The sequence below is a fragment of the Anguilla anguilla genome, chromosome 3, assembly GCF_013347855.1.
Source record: "Anguilla anguilla isolate fAngAng1 chromosome 3, fAngAng1.pri, whole genome shotgun sequence".
Taxonomy (NCBI): domain Eukaryota; kingdom Metazoa; phylum Chordata; class Actinopteri; order Anguilliformes; family Anguillidae; genus Anguilla; species Anguilla anguilla.
The window spans coordinates 59,749,651-59,772,271 of NC_049203.1; the positions used below are offsets into that span (position 1 = coordinate 59,749,651).

At 50.1% G+C, this 22,621-nt stretch overlaps 1 protein-coding gene across 11 annotated transcripts in view; it reads right to left on the minus strand.

Moving 5' to 3' along the window:
• Positions 1-22,621, minus strand: part of mark2b (MAP/microtubule affinity-regulating kinase 2b) — a 58,438-nt gene that overhangs the window by 7,013 nt on the left and 28,804 nt on the right. For 4 of the 11 annotated variants that reach the window (XM_035410447.1, XM_035410445.1, XM_035410451.1 and 1 more), the window contains 12 exons: positions 22,093-22,163; positions 21,525-21,581; positions 19,397-19,633; positions 18,914-19,033; positions 16,527-16,629; positions 15,956-16,068; positions 15,462-15,597; positions 15,199-15,347; positions 15,011-15,105; positions 11,267-11,404; positions 5,747-6,010; positions 1,359-1,385 (listed from right to left, as the gene is read on the minus strand). In XM_035410447.1, the coding sequence (XP_035266338.1) occupies positions 1,359-1,385; positions 5,747-6,010; positions 11,267-11,404; positions 15,011-15,105; positions 15,199-15,347; positions 15,462-15,597; positions 15,956-16,068; positions 16,527-16,629; positions 18,914-19,033; positions 19,397-19,633; positions 21,525-21,581; positions 22,093-22,163 (1,510 nt within the window). The remainder of the gene's footprint in view (positions 1-1,358; positions 1,386-5,746; positions 6,011-11,266; positions 11,405-15,010; positions 15,106-15,198; positions 15,348-15,461; positions 15,598-15,955; positions 16,069-16,526; positions 16,630-18,913; positions 19,034-19,396; positions 19,634-21,524; positions 21,582-22,092; positions 22,164-22,621) is intronic. The other 7 variants (XM_035410450.1, XM_035410449.1, XM_035410448.1 and 4 more) reach the window with 5 other exon arrangements.

Here is a 22,621-nt window from a genome sequence, read left to right on the forward strand (position 1 = left end):
ACTGGCTGCCTGTGTAAGTGAAGCAGGGACCTGCAAGCTCTGCACTAATTCAGCAGGTCCCAGAGATACTGAACCAGCTTCTTTGGAGTGGTGCACTCCAACATGATTCACCAGCCCTCTAGAGTGTAACCCGCTGGCAGTCTCAGAGCTGGGGAAGGGAAGCTGACTGGGCTCAGTCAGGACCAGAGTCACGCTGAGGTGGGTCAGGTGGGTGAGTGGGCAGCCCTGGATGAAGGCACCTCCTGCATAATGAATGAGTTTCAGAGACACTTCCTCCCCGGAGCGGAGAATGTGTCGCGTCCGGCTCCTGTGTCCTCTCGCGTTTCCTCAGACGGGTGGGCGGGGGGCTAGGCGCCAGTGGACCACACGACGCTCGTTTCCCCCGGGGTGTCGCTTTACCGCGGGGGGGGTGGGGGGGGGTGGAGAAGAGGGAGGCCGGGGGGAACGTGTTACCGCGTCAGAAACGCGGGGAGGGGTTTTAGTGCAACGACGGTCCCGGGTCAGCCACGTGCCGGTGTGTTAGAAAGACAGAAGAGAGAGATAAACCACGTTTCCCAGCAGACACGGCGGCGTTAGGCCCACCCCCAGCCCTCAGTATCCTCTCCCTCCGCCTGAGCGCGCTCAGACTGGCGCAGAGTGCTGAAATGACACGGACGCCTCCTCCTGCTCGCCAGCTGCCCCGAGCTCCGATCCCACCGCTCTAACAACCGCACACTACGACCGCGACCTCACCAGCGGCCGCTCCACAAACAGGGACTGACAGCGGGGCGAACCGGCCACACCAGCCGCCGGCTGGGCTGGAGCTGCAGATCTTACACCAGGAGCTAATCAGCAATTTGATTACATGGCAGACTTAAGCACTCTATCCCCCAGCCAGAGTGACTATCAGCGAATCCCAGGTGAGGAAATGGTGCTCTACTTTGCCATCCAGTCGTGTTAATTATAGGCTGAGTGGGGCGGTAGGGGAAACCTTTCTGGCGCATTTCTTAGGCTGGTTCCGTCGCATTCTTTCAGCTCGACTACCAAACAGGTACAGCGAAGGGAGCGCACACCTTTCCTGGCGATGGCGTCATCAGTTTGGGAGGTGCAATATCATGCTACACAGGTTGGATACGGACAGATGGAGCGGGGGATGAGACGAGAAGAGGGGAGAAGAGGATGGGCGTTGTGTGCGGAGAGAGGGAGGGCTGTCGGTGAGTGCGTCAGGCGAGGGCGTTAGTACCGGCCGAACAGTTCACACAAACCAACGGTGTGAATCCAACCATAGGCACTAAAATCAGAGCAGGACGAGGGACAAGGAGACCAAAAAAGGGGGGGAAAAAACAGAGGAGTGAAGGTGGGTTGGTGCCATTTCCTACCTTCTGGGGAACCTGAGCGAGAGATTTCTACAAAAAAAAAAATGGGGAGGAAAGAAAAAAGAAAAACATATGTACACGAACGTGCGCACAAACAGTTCACAGCAAACGTATGGTGCTTTCCATGCGAGTTCACAGGAAGACCTGCCCATCAACACGCGGGCAGACCTTTAGCATGCGCAAAAGCAGTTACCACACGCAGAACCAATAACACGACCGGTGACTGGTCATGGTATTTGTTTTGCACCAATCACTGGTTGCGTTATTAGTTTTCTTGCGCATGGTAGAAGGTTTTGCAGGTGCTAAAGGCCTTAGTAAATCAGGCCCTAAGCTGCTTCATAAACTAAATGAGACACCAGCCCAGCTAACACACAGCATTCAGACAGCTTTCCCTGTGGCACTGTTGCTACGTTTGTACCGCCTTATGGCAGCGCTGTGGGAACGACGCGCTATCTTACGAGGTCTCCATATGGAGTCAGAGAAGCACTGGCGTCAGGCAAGTCAGGCATGCAAACGAGGTTTACATTTGCACACAGAATGCCAGCGTGGTTTACTGAGGGATTAATTGACTTTGCATGGAGATGGGGTAGCTCCAGTATAGATGACATTCTGCTATTTTCCCCAAGAGAAAATGAAAGATTTGGTCTTTGAACAAGAAGACTTGTGTGCTGGTCCTCGCAATCAATGAGCGTACTCCTCCCCCAAATATTAAGGAACTATCCACACCGGTATTAGTTCTGAACAGGCCTGAACCATTTGACCCTGAAAGATGGGTGACCTGGGTGAGAGGCAGGTAGACATGGAATAGTCTCTTCCTGATGGTAAACACGTCAGAATAAAGCACAGTAACTGTGCTGAACACAAACACCCTCACACACACACACGCTCTCACACACGCTCACTCACACACAGTCAGTTCATCCATCGTGGGTTCATGACTCTAGCTTCCATCCATACAGAATGACAGGTCTCATCCAACCACGGAGGCTGTACTTTTCAATACAACGCTATCTTTAGATTGGAAGTCATTGACAAACCAGACTCAAGCATATGTAAAAAAGAATAAATCATTTTTAAAAGGGCCTTCCAAATATTCACACCGTAAAGCTACTGTGTAACCAGGTCAAATCAGGGCTAAAAAGAAAATGTACCCGAACAAAGACTTTCTTTCGAAAAGGACAAATCCAATAATAAAATAGGCATGAAGGAGGCTATGTCTGTAAAACAGGTACAACCCACACAATAAAAGAAACCGGCACAGACTATAAACTAGGGGACAGAGGTCTGAGTTTATGGCATTCATGATGTCATGGGTAGCGCAGAGGTCAGAGATCAGACTGAACAAACAGGCATGTGCGCGCACACACACACAGGCTCGCACACACACACGCATGCTCGCGCACACACACAAGGCATGGGCGGTGCCTGCATTCGGTGAGCTGGCAGTCCTGCGCACACTCGGTAGTGTTTCACTGCTCTGCCACATGAACAGCACAGCTCTCTCGCTCTCTCCCCTTCTCTCAAACAGCTGTCCTTCTCTCTCTCTCTCACACACAAACAGCTCGCTCTCTCTCTCCCCCCCCCAAACAGCTCTCTCTCGCTCTCTCCCCTTCTCTCAAACAGCTGTCCTTCTCTCTCTCTCTCTCTCTCTCTCATGCACAAACAGCTCTCTCTCTCTCTCCCCCTCCAAAACGGCTCTCTCTCGCTCTCTCAAACAGCCGTCTTCTCTCTCGCTCTCTCTCTCACTCACTCTCTCTCTCAAACAGTTCTCTCTCTCCCCTGGTAAAAGTGGCACACTCGTGGCTGTGGGGGGGGGGGTCGGGGGGGCAGACCCGTCACTCTCTGGCGGCGAGCGGCTGCTGCTGAGGTCAGTGAATATGATCCTCGGTGAGCCGGCCCCCGAAGGAGAGCTCAGTTCCGCAGCACCCACACCGCGCCGAGCATGCCAAGGTGTCCCCGGCGTGGGTATTTTTAGTCTTTGGTTAAGCAATACCTCTGGGGGTAACCATGGTAACTGTCACCACGACGGCATCTTCTTCAAAGAGCTTTTTACCCCCCCCCCCCTTTCCTCCTCACCATGAAAGAGTTTAAATCACAGCTCAGAGAAAAGCGTGTGGTGTAAGAGTGCAGAAAAGCTGGATGGTCATTTTCTTCAAAACCTTGGATATCAGAGTGCCTTTTGGGCTGACGCCGGTGAAAACCAACTCTGGCCCTCTCGCAGTATGAACAGTGCGTGCGTCTGTGCATGTATCGCTCCTGTATCAATCTCCTGCACCCCCCCCGGCCCCCGAGACATACCCTCCCGCCCCCGCTCTCTGCGGCTGGCTGTGCTCCCTCTCTTACAGTCCCTCGTTTCCTTCCCCTGTGTCCCTACATCAGTGCACTTCTCCAAACCACGGAGGAGAGAGAGGCAGCGGCCACCTGAACCTGAGGCTCTGGCGCCCTGCAGCTCAGTCCTCCAGCAGGTCTCCCATAGCCACTGCTAGCAGAACAGGCAGCTTTTAAGCAGCAGACAAACTCGACGCTTAAACTGATTCAGCTAACGCATCCAAATCACATGCTTCAGGGTTTGATGGTGAAGAACCCCCCCTGAACGAGGCCTCCAGCGTCCAGTATGGGACACCCTCGCTTCTACTCTAAACCAAAAATCAGGAAATAAATTCCACCAACAAAGCTGCCATTTTCAATCTGTTTTTTTTTTTTCATTAATATGTTACCGCTTACATCAGTGATCTTTGTTCCTGGTCCTGGTGGGCACGGGATCTACTGGTTGTTGTTGTTACTTGACACTTAACTGATCAATTAAAGCTGCCGATTTCACAACTAACTCGCCTCACCTGGTTTCTTGGAATTGGTTGCTGATATTAAGACGAAAACAAAAACCAGTAGATCCTGCAGCCCAGCAGGACCAGGAATTAGGATCGCTGTCTTACACGTGATTATTCAGCCTACAATGTGCCTGTACATATAAACACACTGTAAAAGGACTATCTGGGTATAATTTTAGAAAACTAACAACGGTTTCACTTTTGGTTGCATGTACCAAGTGTTTGGCTCACACAACTCTGAAAAATCCTCAACAAATCCAATGAATTTTAATTCCCTGAGAGCAATCCATGCTGATCTACAAATCTCAATCCTTGGCCATGAAGAACCTTGCATAGACGGACGCTGGTCCAACCCAGCAGTCCGGCAGGATTGACACTTCATTCAGCAGTCCAGGGAGAATGAGGATGTTTCTGACCCAAAGGCATTACAGTGTTGGAGTGGTAACCTCCAGAGAGCTGTTAATGACCGTATGCCCACAGTGCTAAAACCGCCACCATGGTCTCCCCACCACATAATATGAGTGCATGTTTAACTCTGGTACACCACTCCAGGAATCTTACTGCTGTAATTCAATGGAAGCATTACTGGTCCATTATCGCAGGGAAATGGTAAATTTCACAGTGAAACCCAGGGAAGGAGATTGGTTGGACACACCACGCACCATTTAATTTTGAGTTTAATGTATCCAGACAGCTCACTTACCTGGGTTCACGTTCTCACATGGATACTACATTCTCCATAGAGAGTGTTACCACCCCAAGCTAACGAACATTGAGATACAGCGCAGCGGTGAGGAATGAGGGGAAATGAGAGATGGAGAACGAAAGGCAGCTGAAGCCAACACATTTCCAGCTCCCAGCAGTACAGAAGAGCTCAGAAGGGACAAGGGGAGCGATGACCTGCAGTGAAACATCGCTCTTATATTAGATCTGTTGGGAAGGCGCGCTCGCAGGATCGCGGCTTAACCTGAATTCTGCGCCGCGAAACAGCCAGGAGTTTGAGTGGAGCGCCGGACACAACCGCCAGTGCATCGCGGGGCCATTACCCACAATCCACCACTCCAACAGCTGTTAAATCCACTAATCTGTTCAAATGCAGATTTAACAGGAGAGGGCTGATGAATGTGGTCTGAAAATCAATTCGTCACACACGAGCCACTGCCTTCCCATTGGCTCAGGTAAAAGCACTTTCACTTCCCCTTAGCACTTCTGATAAACAGAAAACAGAAGAGGTGGAAAGCACATCTTTATGAGAAACGGGTTATAAAGATGCCCTCAGAACTATACCCGCCATACACAAGAGCCCTTTCCGCCAGTAACCCAGCACCAATGAGTGAGCTGTGTTGGTCTACCAGGATCAGGCAGATCTGCATTCAGTTCTCTTTCTCCATCGTTTCCTTTCTCTCCCATCCCTCTGTTACCAGCCCGTTACACACCTCACTCACACTCTTCCTTTCATTAAGCCCACCACCTCTTTTCCCCGCCCTCTAAACCCCCAGCACCACCAGCGCTGTCCCTCCACCCTCCGTGCGAACCCATCCGCCCGCTCCGTCTCCACCTTACCTGCGCACAAACTTGGAGGTGAACTTGCTGAAGATGCCCGACGCTCCGGGTCGGCGGGGCTGGCTGTTCCCGTGGGAGAGGGAGGGGGAGGCAGGGGGCCCGTTGTAGGCCGAGGCGTGCTGGTCCCGCGTCGCCCTCTGCTGGCCGGCGTGGAAGGTGCTGCGGCTGGCCACCCCCCTGGGGAAGTTGGTGCGGTCCGTCACCGTGGCGCTGCTGATGTTGTGGGCGGAGGGAGACGCCCCTGGGACCCTCTGAGAAGCAGTGCTGCTGGACGGAACCATGTTTGAGGAGAGGGGTAGAGAGAACATGAAACTAATAAGCATTAAGCAACGGAGCCCTTCATACAGCTTTCTACTCACATACCCATGGCTGATTCACAGGAAACTGAACCCATCACAAACCACTGCAATGCACTGACAAGAGCAAGCAAACTCTTCTGTGAAGTCAGGTCATGTATGTATGCATGTACGCAAGCAAGTGTATACATATGAAGAACAATAATTTTAACTCATTTCTATGGCAGGTACACTGGTACAATATCTGGCCTATGCATGAAGTAGTCTTGACTGGGATTCCTGCATACTGCTGGAAATGAGCCCTGAATGAGGGCATCTGCTCTGCTAATCCATCATTACCCACTAGTGCAATCCCATGGGTCCCAGTCACAAATAACACAAGAACTGTGCCAAGAGGGTCAAATGGCCAGCAGTGGGAAGTATCCAACATCATACTGTCATCCCCAAGCTACAGCCTGTTAATAGCCATTAAACTGAGCACGGCTGCATTGCTGAAGAAACTTTGATGACTGACTATTCAGATGAGGACCAGTAAGGATTACAGATTATAAAATCAATACAAGAAACCACTATGAAGAAATGTATACAAATTCCCAAATACAGAGGGAGCCTTATTAATATGCAGAACCTTTGTTATTTGTGTGACTGGAAATGAACAATTGCCTGTTTTTTAAAAGCATGTTGTTTAGCTAAATGTCCCATAATTGTGGGATTGCAGGTACTGGGTCTCACAGCGTTAAAGCCATTTCTCAGGAAGAGAGATGATTTCTTAAATCTGAGCATAGTCAGTACAGAGGAAAGCAGAACAGATGTATTTTCTAGCCCTTAGATGTTGTGCTCTGTCTTGATTCAGGTGGATTTGTTACATAATTGAACAACATAACATGCTATATAAGCACTGAAACCATTACGCAAGAGTAAAACTATGGTTACCATTTTAACTACTGAAATATGACATTTGACTTACCTTTTTACAAAAAGTTCAAAAACACAATTCTTTCATGAAACACTTCAAGTGAGAGAAAGAGCACAATCACTAACGACAGACACAGCAACATCACCACAAGTGCAGTAATTATTAGAACGATAACAACAACAGTACTGGCAAGCAGCACGTCAAACTTCAGATCAGGGGTGCGACGGCTAACGCTAGGTTCTGAGGGAGAACGTACGGCGCTAGCGCCAACTGGCTAAGACGTGCACAGGACCAGGCGGAACGGCGACTGGAGACTGGGCGGGGGTGAGATTTGGCTACGCTAACATAAAGGGATTTACTGTGGGAAAAGGGTGCTAATGGTGTGCACAGCTAAGGCAGGGTGATGTAATCTACTTGCCATTATGGGGACGTGGGGTCAGCGGGAACTCGAGTTAAAATCCTCATTGGGCAGTATTGTGTGTGGGGTGGGGTGGGGTAGGGTGGGGTAGGAGAATGCTATGTGAGCTGCAGTGGACAGATTTGTGGTGTGCAGACTGGAATTGGAATCAAATTCCTTTAAAATATTCTGCGTCTGTTTCCCCAAGCGGGCACTGATATAAAAAGTGATGCACTGCTGTAAAAGCCCTTGGCAGCCTTGGAGGGCTCAAATGACTCTGGTTCCGAGTCTTTTAAATCTCCCATATAACCATATAATCACCACGAGCAGAAAATAGCCGCTTCAAAATGCTCGAGGCGTACTTCTGACACAGGAAACCCTGTTGCGTTGCGGTGCTAGGGTGACGCACGAGAGAGACACCGCTAGCACAGGCAAGGCGGCACACACCGACAAGTGGCACAGCACAGCACGCTTACCCACTCTGCAGTCCACACAAGAGATACCAATACTAATATATGTATACGTGGCCACACGCAGTCCACAGCCACATCCTGTGTCTGCTATTCTCCTGCACAGCTCAGTGAGAAAAGTCTCATCTTCCTGGATAACCCATGTGAAAATACAGTATGCTGAACTAAACCGGAAATATACTATTTTAAACTAAACAACACGAAGCATAATTGAAGTTGATATCAAGTATGCTTAGTATACTATTTTTTCACATGGGAACAACTCGACTGAACATACTGTCATACAGAAAGGATGCACATGCATACCAGTACTTCAGCTGAATTGTCTGTGCTTTCGGTTTCTTAATGTTCTTTGATCAAGTAATTCAATGTTTTGAATTAATTTTTTATATACATTGGGTCACAAAGCTGCATCCATGTGACAAATTCAATGTATGTACACGTATACATATATTCTCATATATACCTCTATTTGTGTATATATGGCACTTGAACAGCATAATGCATGAAGGAGCTAGGAGGTATAGATGTAACTCAGTATCTACAAACTATGTGTTGGCCGCAATACCTTCTGTGTGGGATCCCCAACCAGGTTCTGAAGAGCCCAAGCTCACTGCATGCAATAGATCAGCCTTAACCATCACTCCATCAGGACGGGCTACATACAGCCCTTATTTAGTCAAAAATGTCACTCAAATGTCACCACGGAAACCAGGTAAATTAATCTATCATGTAGTGGTTACAGGATTTAGTGTTTCATGAAGCAAACACTTTGAAAGCAAAATTATAATATTTTTAAGAATTTAAACTACACCACCTACAGAAGTTAAGTTAAAATGCAACTACTCACAGGGACGGTTCACCCAAAATGAAAAGAAGGTATGTTTCCACTTGCCAGTAGTAGTATTTGTCCATCCAGACAGTTTCTAAAGGAAATGTGACGAGTGGCCTGAAAGCGCCAAAAATGTACATTCGAAATATTGAACGGCAACGTCTCTTTCAAAATATAATCCCGCGGTTACCCACGAACATCAACAGAGCTTAATTTGTAAACGGTTTCATCTAAAACTACTGCGACTACTGAAATACGCGGCAAGTTTCAATCAACAAATTGCTAATAAGTTTCTATATTGAAACTGCAACAAACGGTCGCTTTCCGCAATGTCACGTCACCACTCCAGTTTTACGCTAGTTTGCAGTTATTGCAGCCGGCGTAGAAGTAGTAGTTCCAGGTGAAGCCGTGAACAAATGAAGATCTGTGGATGTTCTTGAGTAACTGCGGGATTATATTTGGAAAGAGACGTTCTTTTCGAAAACTACATTTTTGCCGCTTTGAGGCCACATAAATATAGACTCGCGTTTTATCAGGTTGAGCTGCGGCGAATATCTCGAAAACTTTAAACTATCTGGATGGACAGATACTACTCCGGTTATGTGGAAATATACCGTAATTTCATTTTGGTTGAACTGCCCCTTTAACCATTTCGGCCACAGCAGCACAAAAAAAACAAAAAAACAGTTCTGCACTCATGGGCCAGACAGACAGAATAACCCAAGTGTTTGCATTGAAACACAAATGTCCCAACAGCACTAAGGCCCAGAAGGGTTTATAACACAAGACAGCTCATCTTAAATATACCACCCATTTTTTATGCAACAGAATCTAAGACAGTAAAAATTTCCAAATTTAGCAAGATGTCAAACATTGGGTAAATTTTGGTTAAAGAAGAAAACGGGCAATAATTTAAGTTGAAAGGCAATCCAACAAAAGGGCATTTTAACAGACAATTACTGTAAGCCCAAAATATTTGTGACCTTAAGCCATTTTCATTTATCAAATAAATTTCCATTATACATTAATTATGGAGGCACCTAATTTCACGCTGGTTAGAGGAGCAAATTGCTCAGCTCCTGTGGAAATATCCAATATGACCTGCTGATTTTCCAACGGGAGGCACACTGGTTTAAACTCAGAAATGTTAGTGTTTGAAAAGGTTACCGGATGCAAGGGTTTTGCCCGTAACATAATTGTTTTCTTATGTACACTACCCCTGTGTGCTTTGTACCTACATGTTCTACCCTTCTTGGTCTGAATCTTAATCTCCGTATTTCCCTGATGCTGGAAAGACACGTAGTTCCTGATGAGTATGTGTGAACTCGCAGGTTTCTCTGTTGTTTGAAGGGGGTAATATCAGAAGTGGGCGTGCTCTGGCCCAGCCATTGATCTGGCAGGCTGTTGCATTATTCTGTGTGGGCCCTTTCAGTGCACAGACAAAAGAGTGTTTTGTGCCTTTTATTTTCTGCACGGTGGCAATGCTATTTCCTGCTACTGTACATCTCTACATGCTGTATATACAGGCTGAGTATTTATGAGCTCTACATCATTGTGTGAAAAACTGATCATCCTGTGAAGGATGTAGGGAATTTAGAAGCAAATACATTTGGACTTCCAGTAAATTGGCTCATTCAAATCAAGCACTCTGTGGTTGGAAAATTCCAGAGGAACAGAATTGTGCCTTCAGGACCAAGAGTGTTGTACTTGCTGTTCATAACAAAAGCCATATACTGTCGGGTAAGGTGTGCAAAAACCTGGAATGGATAAGAGTGCTGTGCAGCAGGACTGTTAGACTGGGAGTGTAGAGTGTGTCTCTGGTAGACTGGGAGTGTAGACCCGGTCTCTCTCTGTTAGACTGACAGTGTAGAGCAGGTCTCTCTGTTAGACTGACAGTGTAGAGCAGGTCTCTCTGTTAGACTGACAGTGTAGAGCAGGTCTCTCTGTTAGACTGACAGTGTAGAGCAGGTCTCTCTGTTAGACTGGGAGTGTAGAGTGTGTCTCTGGTAGACTGGGAGTGCAGACCCAGTCTCTCTCTGTTAGACTGACAGTGTAGAGCAGGTCTCTGTTAAACTGTGAGTGTGGAGCAGGCCTCCCCGTTAGACTGTTGTTACTGCAGGGTTAGAGGCAGGGGGGTGATGGAACATGAAAATGTAATGGCAGTGAACACTGGGGATGACATAAGCAGGGCAGTGACTAGCTCAGCTGGGGACAACTGGACAGGGTACAACTGGGGGTGGGGTGGGGGGGGGGGGACAGGGAGCATCACGGGTGACGGGCCTTCAAAAAAATATGATATAAAACTTGGTATAAAATATCCTGGTTCACCCCACTCATTACCATTTACAAAAAAAAAATAAAAAATAATAATCTCTCTTCCCCTTTCTTGACTTCTTCTTGCAAACTGCTCAATTACAAACTTGCCACCCCTCTTCATTTCAGAGACCATTCACGGAGAGACTGGAGAACGTAATTCGCCATCGCCATCCTGGCTCTGCTCCTATCCCTCTATCACTCCATCTGTCTATACCTCTATCCCCCTATCCCTCTATCTGTCCATCCCTCTCTCTCTCCGCCCCGGGCCCTCAGCCTGGCTGTGGCACACTTGCCTGGTGCGATGTGCGTGCAGGTCGGGGGGGCTGGGGTGGGCGGAGGAGGACAGGGACTTGTGGTGTCGGGGGCGGGAGGAGGTGGTGAGGACAGCGGCTGCCGAGGCGGTAGAGGCGCGGGACCCGGGGGTGTTCAGGCTGGGGGGAGAAAACCAATAGCCCCCCCTCACCCAGGCGGGGCGCGAGGGGGGGGGGCGGGGTCCTCGGGTTAGAAGTGGAGACAGAGGGGGAGAAACAGGAGGAACGTGGTCCAGCACAGCGCACAGACACGCGGCGGACGCTAACCGCTCACTGGCAGACAGGTGAAGAGCGCTGACATAACACACAGCCAGAGGGAAACGAAGAGGAAAACAACACACTTCACAACACAGGAAGTGCAGCATGGAGTCTGCAGCACACACACGCGCATGCACACACAGGGAAAACACTACACATACAGGGACAACACTACACACACACAGGGACACCACTACATAGCGCCCACACACACACACACACACACACACACACACACACACAGGGAAAACACTACACATACAGGGACAACACTACACACACACACACAGGGAAAACACTACACACACAGGGACAGCACTACACACATAGTGCCCACACACACACACACACACACACAGGGAAAACACCACACACACAGGGACAGCACTACACACATAGCGCCCACACACACACACACACACACACAGGGAAAACACCACACACACAGGGACAGCACTACACACATAGCGCCCACACACACACACACACACACACACACACACACACACAGGGAAAACACTACACACACAGGAACAACACAACACACACACACAGGGACAACACTACACAGCACCCACATGCAAGGAAAACACACAGCACAGAAACACAGCCTGTTGAAGGGGTTACACAGACTCTCGATGGAAGGACAACACACCATCGCCTTTGTGAGGAAGACCCAAAACACTGAGCCTATTAAAACCAGTGGAAAACCCCACCGACAGAGTCACCGTGCACGTTTCCATCACGAGCCTGCGTAACCCCTTTAACGCGTTAGTTCTGCACACAGAAGAGACGCTCAGGAGGCAAAGAAAGGGAGGAAGAGGGAGAGACACAAGAACCTCACAAAAACAAAACAGCCTTTGTTAACCGTTACACACAGCCATGGCCGCGGCAGGCAGAAATGAACAGGATGTCAGGGCGCACAGGGGGTTAATACAGTACACGGGTTACACATCGCGTGAAACAGAGCCGCGGTGGAGGATCGGTTATGAAAGGCACTCTGGGGAGAAAAGCGGCTAACGTGAGATAAACCACACAGCTGAAAAAAGAACAGACAATAATGCAAATGGAAGATTAAGACGGTATTAAAACACAGAAGCAAACCTCGCCAATGCACTCCTCCTATAAGAATCACACCTTCCTACCCTCATTAGAAACCATTTATTGACTCACTGGCAGCTGTAATGAAGTGGAAGGATTATGCGAGCTTTCGCGATGATCCGTCCAAATTTTAATCTCTGTAAATAACCAACGCATCCCGGCGTTTCTTATAAGAAGAGTGCATTGAATCGAGTAGACACATCACCCGAACATTAATGTGCGCGTGTTTGCACACGCGTGTGGGTAAAGGGAGTCCAACGATGCCCATTAATGAAACAAACGCCTGGAAAATGTCTTGTTAGAGCACAGAAACGCCACAAGTCCTGCTGAAGGCGTACGAGGCCCTGCTGTACAGAAACCAGCGGCCAGCTCACGTGACTACCGCTTTTACACTTCACACCAGAGTGCGTCCCAACGCTTTATGTGCATACTCAATGAGATTCAAGGCCGTCCTATTTCCTGAGGAAATGGCGCCCATTACCTGCTAAGCATACATGGTCTCTGTACAGCACCAGCCCTGTACGCCAGCTGCACAATCCATACACAAACATGAATATTAAATATGAATGAGTGTAGCACACAGCACATGCATATGTACACACCTTCAAGCCGGTATATGTTTGCGTGTGCATGTGTGCGTATATAGTGCTGCATATTTGTCTGACTTCAGTATAACGAACCCCCACAGGACTTGGAGCAGTTCACCGGATTTTCTGTATGTACAACAGAATGGGGAAAGGCCAGGGCAAAACAGGCAAGGATTGGGAGGCAGGGTAGAGTCTAGGACAACTTCAATACCAACAGTGCACACCACACATGGATTTGAGAATACTGTATAATGTCCACAAAAGGACACCGTATTCTCATCAACCGACTGACAAATTGACTTTTGGAGTGTACTCTGGGATGTCTACAGTAGGTTTTTTGTTGCAGAAAGGGATCGTTATAATGAAGCCAGACCATTTGGACCATTTCCCCAACCCACCCTTGGGAGAGAAGTGCATTGTGGGAGAAGAAGAGTACAGGAGGGAGGAGAGGGAGCAGTTAACAGTGAGATGAGAGGGAGGGCAGTTAGTGGAGACATGGTGTGAGAGTCACAGGGGAGGAAGGAGAGTGAGCTGAGAGAGGGATAAAGTGAGCTGGGTAAAAAAAGAGGGTTGGAGGAGAGAGAGTGACATAGAAAGTGCGTGAAGGAGCGAGTGAGTGCGTTACGGAGGGAGGGAGGGAGTGTGTGACAGAGTGAGTGAGTGAACGAGTGTATCTGAGTGTTTCCCTGTATAGGCACTCTGTACGGACATGCCAGTTAACATGAACGCACTATGAACGTGCTCCTGGAGCCCTGGAGGGGAGAGATGGGACACATGCACACGAGACACTAGAAAGCGTTCTGCCAGCTGTGTTGGGAGGATTGTTCCGCACGGTGAGCTGTGATTGGGTGCTTCTGATTTGGCCAGGACCAGCTCTTCGTTCCTGCTCCAGGAGTGAGACTTTCTGCCCTGCACTCGGTCTCTCCTCCTTTCATTAACTCTTCAGCCCATCCGGATGAGTGTCGCAAATCCCTGATTAAGAGCTGCCAATCCGTCCCCCAGGGTCAACAAGGCTTAAGCAGGATGTTGTGGTCCTGAGAGTCATGTACGTACATTAGCACAGAACAATGTGTGTGTATCTGCATGTGCAGTATTATACATACAGTGCTTTGCATGCGCATAAAATATTTGCCAAGGCCAGCAAATTCATTCGTATGTGCGCTTTAGAGTGATATGTCGTCTTTGTGCGAGTGTGGGTACGCAGGTCTGTGAGTGTGTGTTGTGTGCGCGTACCTCTGTGTATAGTGTATGTGTATACTGAGCACATGTACCACTAGGGCAGGGCTGCCCAGCCCTGTTCCAGGAGATCTACAGTCCCGTAGCTTCCATTTCAGCCCTAATTTGGCACACCTGATTCTACTAATTAGCAGCTCAACGGGATCTCTAGCTGTTCAAAGAGGTGTGCATTGTTAGGGTTGGAGTGAGAATCTACAGGGTAGTAGATCTCCAGCAACCGAGCTGGGCAACCCCGCAGTAGGGCCTCTGCTGGGGAACCGTGTCCCCAATCCAGCAGGCGTCACTGATCTGGCCCAGCAGATTCCCAACCCCCTGGCCGCAGCCCCTGCTGGTAGGAGCTGCCGCCGGCCTATGGGCTGTGTGCTGGGCCTACGGACGCAGCAGCCTGCACACGGCGGTGTTAGCAAGCTGAGCTAACGCAGCGCGGCTGCATTAATCACGCAGCGCTGCAGCCAGGCGCCCCCCTGCGGTGACACGCGCTCTCCACAGGACCCGAGCCTCGCTGCGCTTCCCTCCCGAGTCGCGGGGCGGTGCCGAGGCCTACCTGTCCTTGCCGTTCTGCACCCCCTGGCCCAGCAGAGCTCTCTCCACGAGGGGCGAGTTGCGGCTCCGACTCGTACCGGTGGACAGGATGCTGTTCTGTAAGTGAGAAGGGGGGGTGAGAGGGGGTGTTACTGACGCCGGCCTGGCTGGGACGTTCAGGCCGCTCGGCTCGGTCCTGCCTGCACTCACGGTGGAGGGGGTGGGAGTGGTCTTCTTTCGGTCGACTGAGGAAAGCGGGCTGGGGGGCACTTTGGCTGAGCTGCCGGAACCTTTCCTCCCAGAATCCTCTGCAGTGTGCTTACTGTCCCCCTGGGAGCGCTTGGAGTAGGAGGAGGAGCCTGAGGGACAGAGCGGAGAAGACTCTCGTGAGACTTTTACTTCAGACGGCTGGCGTCGCGCTCCAGTGCACACGGTATCCACGGCAACCCCCCCGCGGCTGTTCTCGGGCTCACCTTGGTCTGTGGCTCTGCGGGGCTTCTGGCTGGATGAGACACTGCGCTGTACCTTGTGAGGAGGCGATTGGACGCTGCTGTTTGTGAGGTCGCTTCCAGGGCGGGGTTTTATTGATAAGTTGGTGCCCTCGTCCAGCTGAGAGGGAGAACGTGGACACAGGGAGGATAAAATGTTTTACTTCCCCTGTCAGCACATTACATAACACCAGTGTCTGGTGTACAGGTAATTCTATCATGTGCTGAGGGTGGGTGCTGAGTGTGTGTGCTGCATGTATGTGCAGCGTGTGTGTGTCTGTGCTGCATGTGTGTGCGTACGCTATGCGTATATGTGCTGTTGTGCACAGGAGGTTGCAGGTATGTAAATGAGTTAATTGTTGTCTTTGAGGACCCATAGACCAGCAGCAAATATGTGACCAGATGGTGTGCGTGTGTGTGTGTATTGTGTGCGTGTGTGTGTGTATTATGCGGGTGTGTGTATCCGTATTGCCCTGTACCTCTGAGTTCCTATAGTCCAACAGCAGATATGTGGCCATGACTTCGTTGTATTTTTGGTTGACAAGAGAGTCCTGGATCTCCTCCTGAGAGTAGCCCATCTGCAACATTATATCTGAGGAGGACAGAGAAACATGATCATTCACTCACAACATGAGCCGTGTACACATGCACACATGCACTCTCACGCACATGCACTCACACACACAATTACACCAAGCTAAAGATGGGTCACGATCTGCAACTTTCTACGACTAAACAGCTACCCAGTGATTTTAAAACAATTTATATTTTATTATCATCATAAAAAGACCAAACAGGCCGGGGAACTGCACGCACATATGCAGGATCCTAGGACAGTCAAGATTAGGCAGGAAGAGGAAGTAGGCATAAAGGCACAATCACAGAGTCACGGATGCAGCCAGAACAGATGTGTACAGGAGCCACACTGACACAAGCCTAAATCAAGGGAAGACCATATTAAACGCACTGACCCACCGCTCCTTTATTCCCTTAACAGTACGGGCCGCGCCCTGAGGAGCGCCCCCTGCTGCTGCCGGCAGGGACCCTCACCTGTCCTCTTGGGGTCCTTGTAGTCGGGCTGCGGCTCCACGTACGGCTTCAGCTCCTCGTCCTCGTGGCCCACGTTCATCCAGCGGTCCCTCATTATCTGCTGCTGGACCAATCACAGACAGAGCCAGAGAGAGGGAGAGAGATGGAGTGAGAAGAGAGAGAGAAAAGAATGAGAAAGACAGGCAGAGAATGAAAGAGATGGAGAGAGAGATGGAGTGAAGAGAGTGATAGCGAAGGGAAGCGCGAGAGCAGGGAGAGACAAAGAAAGAGACAGACGAAGCATTGAGGAAGAAATGAGAAAGTGCACAGAAAAAGAGAAAGACGGACAGAGGGGAGAGTTGAGAAGGAGAGGAACGGCACAGAGAAGAGAAAGGGAGACGGGAGAGAGGGAATGGAGCAGCAGGAGAGCCGGGGAGGCTCAGACTCATTAGACTCCAGTCACACAAAGCGCTGGAGAGGCTAATGAAACCTGTCACTCCCTACAGAGACACGCAGTGTTTCAGGAGCTGGGCTCAGAGAGCAGAGCTGTGTGCAGTGTGTTTCAGGAGCTGTGTGCAGTGTGTTTCAGGAGCTGGGCTCAGACAGCACAGCGGTGTGCAGTGTATTTCAGGAGCTGTGTGCAGTGTGTTTCAGGAGCTGTGTGCAGCGTGTTTCAGGAGCTGTGTGCAGTGTGTTTCAGGAGCTGTGTGCAGTGTGTTTCAGGAGCTGTGTGCAGTGTGTTTCAGGAGCTGTGTGCAGCGTGTTTCAGGAGCTGTGTGCAGTGTGTTTCAGGAGCTGGGCTCAGAGAGCAGAGCTGTGTGCAGTGTGTTTGAGGAGCTGTGTGCAGTGTGTTTCACGAGCTGTGTGCAGTGTGTTTCAGGAGCTGGGCTCAGAGAGCAGAGCTGTGTACAGTGTGTTTCAGGAGCTGTGTGCAGTGCGTTTCAGGAGCTGGGCTCAGACAGCACAGCGGTGTGCAGTGTATTTCAGGAGCTGTGTGCAGTGTGTTTCAGGAGCTGGGCTCAGAGAGCAGAGCTGTGTGCAGTGTGTTTCAGGAGCGGTGTGCAGTGTGTTTCAGGAGCTGTGTGCAGTGTGTTTCAGGAGCTGGGCTCAGAGAGCAGAGCTGTGTGCAGTGTGTTTCAGGAGCGGTGTGCAGTGTGTTTCAGGAGCTGTGTGCAGTGCGTTTCAGGAGCTGGGCTCAGAGAGCAGAGCTGTGTGCAGTGTGTTTCAGGAGCGGTGTACAGTGTGTTTCAGGAGCAGTGTGCAGTGTGTTTCAGGAGCTGTGTGCAGTGTGTTTCAGGAGCTGTGTGCAGTGTGTTTCAGGAGCAGTGTGCAGTGTGTTTCAGGAGCTGTGTGCAGTGCGTTTCAGGAGCTGTGTGCAGTGTGTTTCAGGAGCAGTGTGCAGTGTGTTTCAGGAGCTGTGTGCAGTGTGTTTCAGGAGCAGTGTGCAGTGTGTTTCAGGAGCTGGCCTCAGAGAGCAGAGCTGTGTACAGTGTGTTTCAGGAGCTGTGTGCAGTGTGTTTCAGGAGCGGTGTGCAGTGTGTTTCAGGAGCTGTGTGCAGCATGTTTCAGGAGCTGTGTGCAGCGTGTTTCAGGAGCGGTGTGCAGTGTGTTTCAGGAGCTGTGTGCAGTGTGTTTCAGGAGCTGTGTGCAGCGTGTTTCAGGAGCGGTGTGCAGTGTGTTTCAGGAGCTGTGTGCAGTGTGTTTCAGGAGCTGTGTGCAGTGTGTTTCAGGAGCTGTGTGCAGTGTGTTTCAGGAGCTGTGTGCAGTGTGTTTCAGGAGCTGTGTGCAGTGTGTTTCAGGAGCTGTGTGCAGTGTGTTTCAGGAGCTGTGTGCAGTGTGTTTCAGGAGCAGTGTGCAGTGTGTTTCAGGAGCTGTGTGCAGTGTGTTTCAGGAGCTGTGTGCAGTGTGTTTCAGGAGCGGTGTGCAGTCGGAAAACCAGCGTGACCGGTAGAGCAGACAGTCAGGCCATTATGCTAATGAGCTGGGCAGGTAAGCTGGAAAACTATGACATCATAGTACAGAGCAGGTAATAAATTGTGCAGTACAGCGGTTAGGGAAGTGGGCTGGTAACTCAAAGGTTGTGGGTTTGGTTCCCGGCTCAGGTGCTGCCGCGGTACCCATGAGAAAAGCACGAACCAGAACGGCTTCAGTAAAACATCGAGCCGTCCACACGGATCGTATGCAAAAATGTAATCTGTGCAAATCACTCTGGTTAAGAGCATCTGCTACATGCTGAAATGTAATTTCATCTAATGTAAGAAGATCAGAGCTACAATTAGGATACCACTGTGCAGAGAAAAAGTAGAAATGGTTAGCGTGCAGGGGAGGCAAGAGAATAGCAAGATAATTATGTTGTGACAGAGAGAAGATAATTAGGATGTCACTAAACAGAGGAAGAGGGCACTGACCTCCAGGCTGCCCCTCTTGGAAGGGTTGAGGATGAGGAATTTCTTGAGCAGGTTCTCGCAGTCTGTGGACATGTAGAAGGGAATCCTGTACTTCCCTCTCAGCACACGCTCACGCAGCTCCTGGGGGCAGGGCAGTGGGAGGGGCAAAGGGAGGGAGTGGGAGGGGCAAAGAGGGACAGAGAGAGACCGTGGGAGGAGAAAAGAGGTACAGTGGGAGGGGCAAATGGAGACATTGGGAGGGGCAAAGCAGGGTAGTGGGCAGGGCAACGAAGGGGCAGTAGGAGGGGCAATGAAGGACCGTGGGACAGACAAATAAGGGCAGTGGGAGGGGGCATAGAGCAATAGTGGGAGGGGCAAAGAAGTACAGAGGGAGAGGTGCAGGAGGGCAGAGTAAGAGGAAAGAGAAAATGCAGGGTTAAGACTTGTGCCTCCACCAACGAATGACTCCCCCCTCTAACGGCTCCCCTTCCCTTTCCTCCGCACCTTCAGGTTCTGCCCGTCGAAGGGCAGCGAGCCGCTGACCAGCGTGTAGAGGATGACGCCCAGGCTCCACACGTCCACCTCGGGCCCGTCGTACTTCTTGCCCTGGAAGAGCTCGGGCGCGGCGTAGGGGGGGCTCCCGCAGAACGTGTCCAGCTTGTTCCCCAGAGTGAACTCGTTACTGAAGCCGAAGTCGGCGATCTTGATGTTCATGTCTGCGTCCAGGAGGAGGTTCTCTGCCTGGGTAGGGAGGAGGAGAAAAAGGGAGTGCCGTGAGACAGGCACATACATTTCACGGTTATAACGGTTTACAAGTTATCTTGGTTAAAAATCCTAATGCAAGTTAAACCAAACCAAAACCTTAAGTTGCGTCTCTGTATCTAGCAGATAATTTGGTTTGGGGAGAAGAGGAAGCCTGTTGGAAGTTTAATATTTATAATGCCCATGACAGTATAGAAAGGAAATTCAAAATACCCCCTGACTAAAGTGACAGCTCAAAGCGCCACAAGAAGCGTAAAAATAAACTGCCTGTAAATGTGACCCTTTCAACCTGAGCCTTGTTCCTCTAAGTTTCTTAGTTTTGTCCTTTATATTCTATTATTAAATATTCTCTTTTTGTCCATTTGTTTATACGTTTTGGTCAATTAAGCAGAACTCATCAGTAAAACTCTCCCTGTCTTTATTTCTCTTGCCGGTTGCGCAATTTGTACTGAGGGTGGAAATGAACAATGTCACACCGAGCTCCTGAGGCTGGAGCCGGTTAATAGCTGCGGCCCCATTTAATAACACTGTATACCTGAGCACATAAAACTTTCCACGCTGTGAGAAAGCACGGAGCAGAAGTCATTATGCGCCGGAACGAAATGAACTTCCGAGGGTAGGCACAATGGGTTGCCATGGTATTCCGGAGACGGTTCGAAAACCTCTCGGTTTTGAAGTTTTTGCAAATCGCCTTCCCTGCGAGCGGAGTGATTGTAGCACAGAGGGAGGCCCTGGCTGTACGAGCCAGACTGAAGGACTGTGCAAATCCAGAGAGGGGGGGGGGAAGAGAGGGAGAAAAGGAGAGAGACAGGGGGAAGGAGAGAGAGGGGGACAGAGAGAGAGAGAGGGGGAGAGAGAGAGAAAGCCAGAGAGAGAGAGAAGGGGAAAGAAATAGAGAGAGAGAGAGAGAGTGAGAGCTCAGGCCACGCCCTAAATGGGAGTGACAGACAGGCCGTGTGGACAGCTCTGTGCGTAGCGCTGCGTTCAGCACGGAGCACGACCCCCGCGCGATTACAGCGGGGGCAGGCCGCTAGCAGGGCACAGCGCTAATCTATTCCTGATGAAAGAAACGGAGGAAAAAAAGCAGCAGTTTCTCTGCGTCAGAGCGGTGTAAGCGGGGCCTAACGCGTGAAGTCTTGGAGGCGATATTATTGGCTGGTTCAAAGGTTAGCTGGAGCTGGAGCGGCACTCCCTACGTTTATATCCCGAGGAACACGGCCTTTGCCCGAGACACTGGGGGGGGGGGGGGGGGGGGGTTTGCGCAGGAGGCGTAGGAGCCTGACGGAAAGGCCTCTGCTTAACTGCAGTCCAGCTTGCGTAAGTTCTGGTTCACTACCGTTCTTACTTGGCCGTTTCGGTTTCTCTGGCCTCTTCCCTGTGTGGGACCGGACAGGAAAATCACCCCCGATGCGTCAGGGCTTCTGCCCGCCACGGATGACTTGGACACACAGGCCTTTTTCCCCCGCACGGGAATATGAACCAATTCACACGCAACTGGAATGATCCTTTTGAGTTTGCGCAATAGGATGAGGAAATGCTGCCGCTCTCCAAATGGTGTGTGTGTGTGTGTGTGCGTGTGCGTGCCACGGGCCACAGTTCTACCAGGAAAATGGATACCTGAGACAAGCTAGCTTCCACGATGGCACACCACTCATGACAAGTATGCAAGGATACACTGCTATGCGTGGCCTGTTATGGCTTTCAAACATGTGCCCGTGTGACACGGTTAGAGATATCCCACAATGGTTTCACACATGGGTCTTCAAGGACCACATGACAGTAATGAAATATGTAGAAGCAACTGGAAGAGCAGGAGATTAAAACAATTCTACACCCGCCCCACCACACCCACACCCACACCCACACCCACCTTTAGGTCTCTGTGGACAATGCACTTCTGGTGACAGTACTGCACTGCTGACACAATCTGCAGAGAGGTCACAGAAAGGCAAAGGAACCGCACAGGATTAGACTGGTTTGGCTTTAATAGAGCAAGCGGTTCATTCAGACACATAACCACGGGTGACGTCATGCCCTACTCAGCTAGCAGCCTCGATTAAACAAGGCCCACGGGGTCAGGAACGAACGCCAGCACTGGCCTGGTCTCCCGCGGACAGCTGAACATTAAGCATATTGCTTAACAGCATAGGAGCCGTAAATGAAGCCCTATGTTCGCTAAGCACGTGACCAGGCTGCTGGCTGCTGTAATGTGTACATTTACACATGCTAGCGCATAAATAACACAGCGCTCGCACGGCCTTCACACTGCCACATACGCACTGCCACATACGCACAGCATGCAGAGACACCTAAACAGACACGCACATACATACATTTCCACAGGCTTTTGGGCACACGCCTACGCCTACGCGCGTGCACACACACACACGCGCGCACACACACACATACACACACACTCATGCCAGGCAGGGCCTTACTTGTCTGAATTTGGCTCTGGCTTCCTTCTCTTTCATCCTCCCATGAGCTACGAGGTAATCGAACACTTCACCTGAGGGAGGGAGAGGCGAAAAAGGGGAGGAGAAGGAAGGAAAGAGGGATGGAGCAAGAGTGTGTCAGAGGGGAAAAGCACAGGGATTATCACACCAAAGCACTGCAGCAAGACCTCAGCCTTTCAGTGTTGTGGGACAGTAATATTAAACATACTGTGAGCACCATATTGTTTGGGACAAAGACTTTTTTTCCTCCCTTCTTGATTTGGCTCTGTGCTCCACAATTTCTGATTTGCAATCAAACAATTCACCTGTGGTTAAAGTGCACATTCTAAGCTTTTATTTAAGGGTATTTTCACAATTTAGTTTCAACATGAAATAAAAATAAAAACTGTCAAAAAAATATCCCAAACATTAGGCTTACCAAAATCAACTGTTAACATTATTAAGAAGAGAGCTCTGGCGAGCTCAGCAATCGCAAAGGGCCTGGTTGGCCAAGGAAGAACTCTACAATTGA